General features: G+C 40.5%; 1 protein-coding gene across 1 annotated transcript in view; it reads right to left on the bottom strand.

The window, feature by feature from the left end:
• nkain2 (sodium/potassium transporting ATPase interacting 2) overlaps window positions 1-14,297 on the bottom strand; it is a 77,783-nt gene that overhangs the window by 20,342 nt on the left and 43,144 nt on the right. The window contains exon 4 of the mRNA XM_051408608.1: window positions 2,539-2,739. Coding sequence (XP_051264568.1) covers window positions 2,539-2,739 — 201 coding nt within the window. The remainder of the gene's footprint in view (window positions 1-2,538; window positions 2,740-14,297) is intronic.

Raw genomic sequence — 14,297 nt, 5'->3', positions numbered from 1 at the left:
GAAAGTCAGACAGTCAGTGAGCCAGTTAGACTAACCAGTCCATCACATACCCAACTGACCACCTAGCCCAACAAAAAAAAGCCCAAAAACTTGAAGACCTTGACAGCTGAAAGGCCTCAATGCCTATTTTAACTTCCACATACTGTCCGGACATATCTCTATTAGAGATTTTTTATCCTGTCCATAAAAAAGCGCCTTTATTTCTGGAAAACATCAGCCTCACCAGTAACAACATCATCTTTCAGTTAACCATCCAGCTAACCAGTAAACATGACAAACAACCAGTCAGTTTAGAATCCAACCCAACCAAACCCTAACCCTGCGCTTCGTCAGCCAGTCGACTGGTTGAACGTATGTTATTAAGGACCCTGACACTGTTTCCACCAATTACAGTGAAGCAGCCAGCCAGTCAGCCAGTGAACCAGTCAGACTGTTGAGTGTGTGCTCATGGAGCATGACAGTGTTTCCACACACCAATTACAGCGAGACAGTGGTACAGCTGTGTGGTGGCTTGGCACTCAGCCACACTATAAGTACCACTATCGATTGACAGAGAGTGCATGAGGAGAGCCGGTGAGGGAGAGAAAGAGAGAGACAGTCATGCTAAGTGAGGGAGGAAGATGCAGACTGAAAAAGAGGCAGACACACTGAAACTCCCAAACTCTTTCTCTCTCTCGCTGTTGGTGTAATGACGCATGCAGTCGCAGCAAAGCGTCGGTTTGTTTACTGCGTCTGTGTTCATATGCGTGTACACTCCAAAAACACAGAACCAAAGAACAGAGGAGACTAAGATGAGAAGTGACAGGCCTCCCTCATTCCTGCTCTTTATTTCTCTCTCTCCTGTCTCTTTTGATCCTGCTAATTATCGCAGTTTGACAGTGCAGGAGAGGAAGAAATACGGAGGGCGAGGGTAAGAGACAGGCAGAGGGAAACAGAGAGAAGGAAATCGTTTTTTGTAACAATAAAATAAGACAGAGAGAACAAGACACAAAAACACAGACACAGAGACACACACACACACACACACACACACACACACACACACACACACACACACACACATAGAGAGAGTCTAAAGCAGCTTATCTAGCCCATTCTATGTTAATGAGGATATGAAGTTATTAACTTAATGGAGCCTAGATGCTTTATTTTTCTCTAAAACGGATACCAAAAAAGTGGCACAATCACCCACAATTCCCTAACCCATCGCAACAGAAGTTGCCATGGTTGTAATACACTTAAGAATACATTAAACTTAATGTACTACTGAGTGTAACTGTATAGACCATCAATTGAATAATTGCTTTCATTTCAAAGCACTGTTTCTCTCACACACACACACACACACACACACACACACACACACACACAAAAGCCCAGAATTTAACTACTGCATATTTACATTTTCCACTCACACTACAGATTTTCTAATTAAAATTAAAACCTTAGAAAAACTAAAAAGAATTGTTCAACATGTTGGGAAATATTGTTTGCTTTTTCTTTGAGAGTAAGATGAGAATATCAATATCAATCTCTAAAATACTTGCTCATGATGAAGAACCCAATTATCACCTGATGCAGTTCGCGTTTTAGCATTTTTCAGCGCCTTGTTTTGGTTTTGCGGATCCCACCTTAAGTTAGCGACTAGCTGGTGAACCTTTCAGCAGAAACAGAGTCAGATATTTACCCGAGAAGCTGGTGGAGACCAAACAACAATGACAAGAACAGTGAATGTTGGGTTCTCATTTCTTTCCGGTCCATTCCGGTCTGCTGAATGTGTTAATAGGAAGCTGTTTGAACTTACCATAAAAACAGTAGAAAAAAATGTTTGATACATTGAGATGCAGTAATCGTTTTTATAATTTAATAATCACAGTAGACCTCTAAATCGGAATTGACTCATGAGTCTAGAGATCTAGTGTCTAGAGATTCCCACCCCTAGAAAGGCGATATAAAAGACACAACCCTACAAACTCTTTGGATGCTGTTTATCGCTCTTAGAAGAACCAAACTAGCTTTAGAAAGTTGAGGAATTCTTGAGAAGCCTGCTGTGTTTAGTTACAGTTTCTAAGCTTAGACAGTAACTGTTTTGGAGAGATTTAGCAAATGGTCACTATCATAGTGTACAGTACAAAATGCTCCAAGTGACACTATTTAAATCCAGTATCTTTCTCCTACTGATTTACTAAAGTTCTTCACCTCTGCTCACCAACCATCATTGTACAGAACCAGGCAAGCTATTTCTCCCTGCCAAGGCCAGGCTAAACACTCCAGCTACATACATACTACCACATACATTATGTAAATTTACATATTTATCAGAAAGAAAGCAAATATAGTCATAGTATTTTGAAAATGTTATATGAAGACAAAGGTCTGCTATATATTTGCAGTAGCATCCACTGTGAGCAACAGGTCGCTCCTATGAGTTAAAAGGCAGTTTAAACCCACCGGCGAGACGTCACAACCTACATGCAGGTATTTGATTTTAAAACTGAAGTGCATACTAGAAAGTACTTGTTTTACTAAAGTACTTACAGCCAGGAGTATCTGCAGCGAGGAGTGAGCCACCTCTATGAACTGAAAATCCATCAGACAGCCAGATATAGATATATATCGGTGGTCCTCAGGTGCCCAGGAGGGAGGAGGGGTGATGGGTGTCACCCTGCACCCTGGGCCGTTCTCCATCCACCAGGAGCGATGCATGGACAGGTTGAACGTCAGGACAAGGTCAGAGTCCTGGCAAGAAGGAGTCAGAGAGAGAGAGAGAGAGAAAGAAAGAGAGAGAAAGAGTTGAATTACATCCTCAGACATAAGGAAGATCAGGAACAAGGCAGCAGCAGGCTGAATGTCAGAGCAGGTTTCAACCACGTTTTAATCAAACCAAACTGTTTATCATATCGCAGTCTGGGAGACAGAGAGGAGAGGGTTTGGCTCAAGCTAAGAATAGATTTATAATTTATAATGATATGAGATCAGTCAGATCAGGTCTGAATCATACACAGGCAGGGTTATGATAAGGACAACGAGGGAGGGAGAGAGAAGAATGATGAGAGGAAGCCAGAGAGAAAATTTAAGTGTTTCTTCATGCACCAAAACCTCTTGTATGATGAGTTCAGACAATGTTGTGGTGTTGTGGGAGGGTCAGTAACTAAAATGTTCCTGTTTTCAGGTTTCTAGGCAAGAGTCGGTTATGATTTGTTCCCCTCATTTATTTCTCCTTAAGCAGGACAATCCCAACACTATGGGTGTAATTAAAAATTGAGAGGCACATTAATGTGAAAGTGGCGAAATTACTGAGGGGGTTTATAGCTACACTAGCAACGCGGCTCTCGAATAGCAATGTCAGTCTCCCACTTTGGTCCAGACTGAAATATCTCGACAAATACTGGATGGATTGTCATGAAATTTTGTAAAGACGTTGAAGGTCCACAGGAAATGAATTCTTCTGACTTTGGTGATCCCCTGATGCTATCACTACCATGAAGCCCCCATTTTTTGTTAAATGTGAAACTGTGGTTGATTGCCATGAAATTGGTACAAATACCAATGGTGCCCAGTGGATAAATACGAATGGCTTAATGACCTCTCATATAACACCACCAGTAGGTCAACATTTAAAACTATCATGTGAAATATCTCAACATCTACAACATGAATCAGCACAAAAGAAAATATATTATATATTATATATATATATATATATATATATATATATATATTTAATATATTTATGGTCCACAGAGGATGAATCCAAATGACTTTACTCCCCTGACTTTTCCTCTAGCACCATGATTGATTGATTGTTTGTTTCTTAAATGACCTAATATCTCTCAAACTAATGATATTCCCATCAGCCTCAGCTATACTTTGGGTTTAGCATATGTTAACATGCTTATTTACCAGACTAAGAGAGGACATGGTAAACAACAGAATGTTAACAATTTCATTATGACTATGTTAGCATGCTGACATTAGCATTTAGCTCAAAGCACTGCTGTGCCTCAGTAAAGCCTCTCAGAGCCGCTAACGTAGCTCTAGTCTCTTATCCTTGTTGTTCTACATATATGGAGACATTTTCTTCTCTTTATTTGCTCAGCTTGTCCACCACAGCTTGAGTAGTCCCATCACTGGCAGAGATAACTCAAAATTACAGCCAGAAGCTGCAAAGAATTGCACAACCGACAACAAGTAAGTAAATAAACAATTTCTGTCCCTCGTTGTTTCAGTTCCACTTCACAGCGAGAAAGACCACATAACATCGGCCCCTGCGGTAGCAATCTGTTTTGGCTGCTCTTCAATCCTTTTAATTCTAAAAGCCTGAAAGACCCACAATAAATCAGTTATGATAGTTGTCTTGGTTTAAATAATGCACATATTAACGACTCCACTTAGCAGGGAGAGACATATATCATTCCACAGACGGCCACACAAACACACTAATACACACGCTCACAAATACACACTTTACGCTTGCTCTTGCACTGCTTGGCCATTAGTCCAATGAAAAGTCTTAATACTCTTTAAAAACACACTGAAAGGAAAAATGACTTTCACCTCGTTTGCTAATCTTCTCTGAGGTGATACATCTTTTTTTTCCTTTCTTTTTAATTACTATCACACCTTTTATGGCTGTTTTTTAATGGATAGTAACAGCTGAAGAGAGACAGGAAAGGGGGGAGAGAGAAAGAGAGAGAGAGAGAGAGAGAGAGAGAGAGAGAGAGAGAGAGAGAGAGAGAGAGAGAGAAAGAGAGAGGGAGGATGACAAGCAGGAAAAGGGCCTCAAATCGGATTCAAACCCTGGGCCGCCGCAGCGAGGACTCAGCCTTGGTACATGGGGCGCCAGCTCTACCTGGCTATCCAGGCGTCCTGGTGATACATCTTTTAACCAAAATATCAATAGCAAAAAAAAGATAAAACTTTGATTTTCTTCCACCGTCTTTTTGGTCATAGAAAGTGTGTTGTCAGTGGTTATCTTGCTGGGTTTTGATGTGGTAAATTCACCATAAAATATAACAAATCTTAAAAGATGGAGTTAATATAGTCAGTTCATAGGAAAGCTCACAAATTTTCAACAGCAAACCATCAGGATTTAATGTGACGCATTCTGGTAAAGAACACAAATGGCAGATCTTTAAATAGAGCCAAAGAGATTCAGTTCTTATACAACCACACCTGGACCAACATGGTCTCTTTCTACTCTGTGTACTCTGCTTACATCCAACTTATCCTCCCTCCACATCCACACTTGACTCTGTCACCTCCTTCCATATTGCTCTCCCTCTTAATTTTTTTTTTCTGTTCTCCTCTCTATTAATTTATATAATTTATACCGTGGTCTCTCTTTCCTCTCTCACCCCCGTCCCCCTTTTCTCCCCTCTTTTCTTTTTCTTCCTTGGCCTCTCTCTATTTCAGTGTAATGAGTAAATGCCTCATTAGCGCGGAGCTCTGATTAATACCATCTCCCCTTGTTGTGCTCCTCTTTTTAATGAGTAAAATCTCTCTAAATTTCTCTCTTGCTCTCTCTCTGACATCACTCTCCCTCCATCTACCTCTTACTGTCGCCTTGCTCTGAATTGTTCTCCCTCTCTTTTAATATTTCTTTCCTTCCTTCACCTCTTTTCTCCCTTGCTCTTGTTTTTATGTTGATCACTGCTCTCTCTATCTGTTAAATGGGGTTGGGAGGGGGGGCAATAATTATTTCAGTACAGTCTCTATCAGTGCCTTTCTAATGAGCCTCTCGAACAAACACACACACAAAAACACAAAAGTAATTATCAGTAAAAATCGGAATTTGGCAAAATGTCATCAAAGCAAAGCAGGACACGCTGCTACTAATTCTGCAATATTCTCTGACTTTGTGAAGGTTGTGAAAAAGTACATAACAAATGTGTCCGCGCTCGACCAAGCTCTTATTGTGGCTCGTTAGTTGCGCTGAACACTTGTGGAATATAGGAACAAAATAAGCTGCAACTTCCTTAAACTTGACTCATTTATACTTTGTTTGTTTGGAACACAGAAAGCATTTTTAAAAGAATATATGATAATAATATATGAGCAACAAAAGGTTTAGGTGGAAGAAGTTTTGGTGTGTAGAAATTGTTAATCTTCAAATCTTACTATTTAGATTTAATGTCTACTTTAAAGGAACCATTTGACATTTTAAGGAAATAAGCTTATTTTTGTTTATGTTAGATGAGAAGACCGATACCACTCTCACATTTGCTTGTTAACTATGGAGCTGTAGCCATGAGGCGGCTAGCATAGCTTAGCATCAAGACTGGAAGCCATGGGAAACAGCTAGACTGGCTCTGTCCAAAGGTCACATCATGTGCCTACAGCACCTCTAAAGCTGACTAATTAGGTTAAATCTCCTTTATTCAATCTGTACATACACAAGAGTGTAAGAATGTGTTGTGGTTGAACAAAGGGGTTTTTTATGTGGTGCTAGACCATCTCTTGGAGGGATTAAACAAACAAGATATAACTGATTAATTAATGAGTTTGATGGGTTTTGGTAGGTGGAATTTATTTTTGATTTATTTTTATTTCCCCCTGCTTCCACTCTTTATGCTAAGCTGGCTAACTATTTCCTGGATGTGCTTCATAATGACAGTGGTATCTCTCTTCTAACTCTGCAAAAAAAGCGAATGCGCGCATTTCCCAATGTCAAACTATTGCTTTTAATTCCTTTGAACCTCTAGTGAAGCGATGTCAACGTGATGTCATGTTGTCGATATGGTTTCACTTAGCTACATCAATATGAATCATACCACATGTAACAACAAAAGAGACATGGAAAGGCACTTTTCTGTTTCCCTTTTCCATTCAGCTGTCTGATGATCCCATGTCTGTGCATGTCTTCATTGATGTTACAGGCTCTGTAATATAGCTTGGAAGCAGACTAGTACCAATAACAAAAAAAAATGGTATTATCTCCTTTCTATTCATCCAGCAGCAGTGAGCCGCCACAACAAGCCTCTACCACCACAGACGGAAGAAATCTAATATTAAAAATACATTCAAAATTAAGCCTATTCTTCCAAAGTAAGTAGGGTACCAGTGTACGGAGATAGTGCTTTTGTAATAAAAAAATTATCCAAATATGAACAGTTCCAGTGCTCACAACTGGCACAAAGGAGTTGAAGGCAAAACTCAAGTGATTCCATACTCACCAGAGGAATATAAAACAATTAAATTGCAGCTGTGTACTGGCATTGATGTATTGATTTTATAAGGTGGGATTTATTTAGCATTGCAGCATTTAACTCACCAGGATGATGAAGCCATAGCTCGAAAATAATCTTGAGATATTAATCTGTCTGGTGATGAATGGGCTGTTTGGCTTGCAACCTCAAACAGAAAATATTGGCTGTATTAGTATATCTCACTGTGTGTGTGTTCTGACTGTTGGTCTCCAGTCTTGCCACATCTATCCTCCACATATTTCCTCCTCTCTCTCTGTGTCTCTCACCTCTCTCTCCTGATACCCCCCTTTCCCTCTCTCTGTGTGTCTCTCTCTCCCTCACACACACATAAACACATACAGTCTATAATTTCCACTGTGCTAGTTGAGGATCATGCACTCATGCTCTCAGGTCTTTGTCTCTGACTGTGGGCTAGTGCCGCTTCAATGAACCACATCTGTTTTTCCTCTGCCTTTCTCTCCACGTCTTCCTCTTCGACCTGCTCTCTCTCTATTTCTCTCTCTTTCTCTCTCTCTCTCTCTCTCTCTCTCTCTCTCGTCTTCTCTCTCAATTTCCCCTCAATTTCCCACTTCTCTATTTTCCTTTGTCTTCCATTCCCAAGAGATGGAGGGATGGCGGCAGAAAAACCCACAGAAAATGGTATTTTCTAGGATGGTCTGATAGTCGCCGTAGGAGGAGTAATGCCCCTTTAATGCTAGCTGGAGCTAAATTTGAGAGTAGGTTAATAATCGAAATAAAAACACAGGCAATCTGTTAAAAATTGAGTCTTTCCAACAACAACAACAAAAAAGCTCTAAACCATGGCAGTATAAGAAATGAATAATTTCCAATTCTGATCAAAGCAGATGTGAGGTAAACAAACCCTGTTTTTATAACGTATTCAAACTGTTTTTCGGGATATGAATGTGTTCGGTTCACAGTCCAGCAGTCTCTGAACTGGATATTACCAAATGTGTCAATTCACTGGTTCTAAGTTAATACAACGAATAAACACCTTGTAACAACATTAAAGGGAACTGAGATTATTTTTTTGGGATTAGAAAGAGGGCATAAGGGAGGGAGTGCCTATTTTTCTTCACAAATGCTTCAGCATCTGCCCCCTGGACATAAACACACACACACACACACACACACACACACACACACACACACACACACACATTATAACACATACCAACTCACATATATTCAAACACCTTTTCACATACACTGAACATACAATGCAGGGTCATGTAGTGAAACCGAGTATATAAAACATTCTGATAGACAACATCAGGCAGTCTGATATTCAGTCCAACCAGGAGGCAACTGGAAAGATCAACGATCATCAAACTAAAGGGCAGAAAATCGGGGAGGGGACGATATTAGCTTTATTCTCTCTAAAGTCAATTTTTTACTCTATTTAACTGAACCTCTATCTGTGGCTCTACCCTCTTTTCTAGCATTCTCTCTCTCTGTCTCTGCGGTCTCTCTGTATGTCACTCGGTCTGTGTTATTTCACACCAATATCATCAGTCACGGTGCATCTCCCTACATTGTTTTGCTGTGATTTCCCATGGGTGTTAGATGAGGCCTTAACCCATAATGCCTAAAGCACTTCTCTCCTATCAGATTGGTTGGGGTTGGTAGGGAATTGCTGTGTGTGTGTGTGTGTGTGTGTGTGTGTGTGTGTGTGTGTGTGTGTGTGTGCGTGCATATGGGCTGGGTGGCGGGTAAAGATGAAGTCGGTCCCAGATCCCAAACCTGACCTTAACCACTCCAAACCCATTACCATCTCTAAGCAAATGCCTCAACATAACCATTTTAACCCCTTCAATCTTTCAGACTGGTGGGCCAATTATAGCGCTACTACGCATACACCAGGTGGGATCCACAATAGCATGAAGAAGGGGGGGGGGGCTAATTCAAGCTTTGAGTGGGTTAATTGGTTTCTTTGAAAAACCACAAGGCACACCTTATAAGTCAGAACTCTAGTAGCGTTTTATGTTTTTACATTGAAAAAGGAATGAAGCAGGTGCATGTTAAAGCTGCTGTAATCAATATTTTTATACACATTTTTATACTAACAATGGATCAATAGTGTTGTTATATGGCCCACAAACTTTACTGTTTTGGTTAATTCCAGGCAGTTGTTTCAAGCCAAAATGCTCTAAAGAACTGACTGTGTTCTACCTGCACCAATTGAGAGACACAGTTAGCAACTAGCTGGTGAAGATATTGTTGCATTTAGCCACCAAAAGACACAGATATTTCATCCTGGAGTTGGTGGTGACCAAAACAGAGCTACTAAGAGAGTTAATATTAGACTTACATAAATTGGGTGGCCAGAAACTCATCTCAGAGCGAATGCTAATGTTGCTCTGTGAACTTTATAAGGTGATAATTTAACCAAACCTTCAAGAAATATACAAGTGGGGGCAGTTTTGTATTTTCCTATAGCCTGTACAATAAAACAAACATTACTGCTTACACAGCCAGGGTAAATCCATTACAATCAAGCCTTGAAATTAACACCAGCCACCCTGCAAACCCTGGAACAAGTTTGACTGCGGCAGGCAAGTCAATCAAATCCATTATCTACTGCAGCATACAGCCAATCTGTGTTCAATCAGCTTGTTCTATTCTAACAAGTAAAAACAAACTCTTGTCGTTGCACATGAAACTATACAGTAACAATGAATAATCAAATAAAATCACCAGTAATAATAGCTCAGGGCTCAAATGATAAAATTGGCTGGTAGGAATGTCCCACTAGAGACGTGTTGATGAAAAAAGGCAATTTCATGCCATGATTTCAACAAATGCATCCATTGATCAAACAGAGCCAGGGTTGATGCATTAACTCAGTGAATCAGGGTGGATGTTTTAACTAGAACGTCTATGATTAAATGTGTGGGATCCACTCATTCATCGTCTCAATCAGCGGTGCAGAATGAATACTGGGGGGAGTAAAATTAAGTGACTATTAGCATTCAAACTGGCCCCAGCAATCTGTTTTTTACTTTCTTCTGGGATGAATTGGGTGGTTTTCAATTTGATTTACTGTCACATTTCTCCTATAATTTATCCTGCAGTAAAAAGCTCGCCTTGCACTGACAGCAGCAGCTATTGATGTTGATATGAAATTGATATGAAAGGCACACATTTGATTTTTTTCTGTTAGATAAGCGGCCCTATCTTCCTAAGAGATTAGTTGCTCTAACTTTCTCTGTGTTTCTACTTCTACTTTTTCCCCCTTGTCCCCTGTTCCCCTCTCTTCTCGCTTCCCTCTCTTGAAAGGGACACTGATTCACATGTGGCCTCATCCCATCACACGTCCTCTTCTATCATACCTTCGCCTGTCTGAACCTCTCCGTCTCTGTCCGCCCCTGATGCCTCGCTTCTCTACCCCCAATCTTTCAGTCTTCTTTAGTTTCTGTTTTCCCCCCTTTTCTTTTCTCTCCATCTTTCTCTTTTATCTCTCATCTTACCACTTTCCCTGCGGTCACCCCTCCCTCTCTCGCCGCTCCATTGTGTGTCTGTGGACTGAAATTGGACGCCTGGATGGATATGGGATTCAAAATGGCACTGTTTAAAGTCGGTGTGTGCAAATATGCAAGTGTGTGTCCCTCTAATGAATGACGGGTTGTCCGACTACAAGCAAAGTAAACAGACACAGACACACGCACACTTACAGACACACTCTTTCACACATACAGTATGCAAAAAAGCATGTGGGATAACCCTCCCACACAGCACCCCACCCCCCCTTTAGTAAATGACTGACAGCTGAGCGTGGTGGATGTGTGTATCTATGTGTCTGTATCTGTGTGTCATCTGACGCCCAGAGGGTGGCTGCATCTTTTATATGACACAGTGGACTACTGACAGTTAGCTGTCTAAGAGTGCATTTGTGTGTGTGTGTGTGTGTGTGTGTGTGTGTGTGTGTGTGTGTGTTAGAGTTTGTTGAATATGCGAATGTGTGTGTGTGAGAGTGTGTGTGTGTTTGCAACATGGTGACAGTTCTCTCTCCACAGGCTCCTCTCCAAATCTGTCAGGAATGCCACATCAGAAATCTTTTTAAAGATTAATTTTATGGCATTGCTGCTATATTAGATAGCAATAGCGAGTGACAGGGAGGATGGGAGTGTGACAGACTGATATATGGTATGAATCTCAGGCTTAAACTCAAATTACTGTCAAGACAGGATATACACCGTATCTTGCCTCTGGGGCTCTACAGGGGCCTCATGGAAGGCAAAGATACACATTAGATAGAAAGTTCCATCAAACACAAACGGTTGAGAAGGCAAATATGTTGTAACAAGACTGGTGATAAAGCAATTTATCAGAGTACTTTTTTTTCATTTAATAAACCATTTTAGTCTCTTAATACCAAACGTGTGCTGGTTACAGCTTCACAGATGTTAGAAATAAGGATTTGCACATTTTTTTCTTCATATCATAGCATTTATACAAACAAATAAAATAAATAAAATGAAGGAAGCAGTTGTGTGGAGAATGAAAAAATACAGAACAAATCTTGGTTTCACACCTCCACACAGCTGGCCAATCTCTGCATGAAGTGGGCACGAGTTTGGGATTGTGGGTTCCAGAAAGTCACAGATACTGACGGACGGATGGCGCCACGTCAGAAAGCCGTGGGGGGAAGTGTGGAAGGATGCTGTTCAGCCATCTGACAAGACGAGCAGCTGTTATGCATGGAATTGTTCACATACTTGCCTGCATATTTTGTGTTTACCTGGAAATAATATATCCAGTCGGCAGCAGATGATTGATGATCATCTCTGGCGGACACCAGAATATCTTCATTCACAACTTCCAATGTGGCTATCATAGACTAGCCTCTCTTCAGAATTTACTGTCATTGCTGCTGTTTGTTGACATACTGCCGCCACCATTCATGAGTTTAATTACACCTTTCATATGTGTATTGTTAAAAAGGGCACCTGAAGTTCGCTTTACTTCCCACTTAACCTGTGGAAACAGTTTTTAAAAGTAATCAGTGGTCATGTAGGGACGTTTCCAAAGTTTGAAAAAATAACCCTGATGATGTCATCAGCGGTAAGGACTCAGCCTTTACACGTGGTACGCGCTCTATCAAGTGAGCTACCGGGAGCGCTCCAAGTTGACATTGTTTTGTCATCTGTTTTCAATGTCAAGCGCAAACTGTCAAGCTCAAAATAATTGATGAATAAAAAAAGTGAGTTACATCCAACTTTGAGTTACATCCCTACTGTATGTGTGGGACAATGTCAGTGACTCAACACTGACATGCAATGTGCTCCTCACAATGTCCTGTGACGCTAATGATGTCTCATCCAAGCCACTACCATTATCTCCATGATGACAATCTGTCTGTTCCTTCAATGTCTGTCCATCTGGCCGCCTGACTTCAGGACTTCAAACTGAGCTGACAAACTCTGACGCATTTCCCCTCCTCGCTGTCTCTCCCACCTTTCCACTCACTGTCTGGGGTTTACTTTCCTTATCAAGAAGAAATGTCATAACTGTTTGGCAAATTTCATACCTTTCAGCCCTAATCTTTCTGACTTTCCCGCACTATAACACCTCGGGAATATTTGCAGTTCACCTGCTGAACATCAAACAGTCTGTGAGGAGTGTTCTGCACCCTTAAACTGACACATTTCACAACAAACCTGTCATGAAAGGCGTCGGATTGATTTGTTGTCTTTGTATGCACTATTTTCTGTTATTTAATACAACATCCAAATGTATGTAAATCAGTTTCATTCATTTAGAATGGGAAGCCCAGTCTCTAAGTATTCACTTACCTCCCTGACAGTCTATTCCGTGTTTTAATAAACGTACATTGCTGGCACTGGGGATGCATATCAGGTCTATTCATGGTTAAAACATTGGAAAATTACATCAAAGCTAGAGCTCAAATCCAAGAGTCACTGATAACATGGAATAAATCCAAGCGGAGGCTGATCTCTGCCTCTTTCATACACAGAAAGATGTCAGATCTTTGTAATGAAGAAAAATGGAGTCTGTCGCAATCACTTTTGTCCTGTGACCCCAAAGTAATGGCCCGAGTGTATAAAGTAATGTATTAAATTGGCACTCAGTACCGGCCAATACATAAAGCCGTGCACTGTGAATTGCTATTGACCACAAATAGAAGTGCTTTCTTGACAGGGACACATTTCCTCAAGTCTTGACATTGGAAATATACAGGAAGAGAGTGAATGAAAGGGAGGCGAGAAGGTGAAGGAGAGCAAAATGGTAGAGGAGCACGGGACAGATTCACATGGCACTTTGCAAAACAACATGAAAAAGACTTGATTATAGGGTGAGCAGAGGGAGAGGAGGCATGAATTACATGGAGATGAAGAGAGCGAGGCACAGGAGGAGGGAGAAAGAGAGACCAAGAAAGAGGGAATCGGCATCGGAAAGCAACTAAGAGGGAGATTAAGAGATTTTCATTTACATCACAGTATTCTTCAGGCACAGAGCATCACTACCCCTCTCACGTGTCACTATGGTATATACTCATTTTGCTTGTGTGGTTGATCTTATGTGACCCAAATTTAAACCTATAATGTCTACAGTATTTTTTATGCGCTGCAGTGACATTGCATTTAAACTTTTAACCTATTTGACTAAACCTGCTGTCAATTAAGTTCATGTAAGTGTTCATTTTGACATTTAATTTTCATGAAAATGTATTTTAGTCACATTTCATTCAACAAAAAGTAAAGACATCTAAGTCTAACTTAGATTTTTTTATTAGTAAGAATAGAATAGAATTAAGAGGCTTGTCGCATCTTAGTGGTTGCAGGTATTGTTCTTGTCTATCAGAATCAGCAGTCATATTCCATTCCCAAACAGCCAGACGGAAATACACATTACAACTTAACGTCCACATGCTCAGTCCTTAATGTAAAAATGTCTTTTTAAATTAACATTAGCATGCAGGACTGCCAGTTTTCATGTTTTTTCCAGCTGTTTTTTTGTTGTTGTCTCCCCTTGTCTTATTTTTAGAGGGATGGCAGACGCTTGTAATTGTGTTACATTTTTCTTCTTCCAAGAATCGGTAATGTTACTGAACATAACCTTCCTGAG

Source organism: Dicentrarchus labrax, unplaced genomic scaffold, assembly GCF_905237075.1.
Source record: "Dicentrarchus labrax unplaced genomic scaffold, dlabrax2021, whole genome shotgun sequence".
In the NCBI taxonomy this organism is placed as follows: Eukaryota; Metazoa; Chordata; class Actinopteri; family Moronidae; genus Dicentrarchus; species Dicentrarchus labrax.
This window is presented reverse-complemented; position numbering and strand designations above follow the sequence as displayed.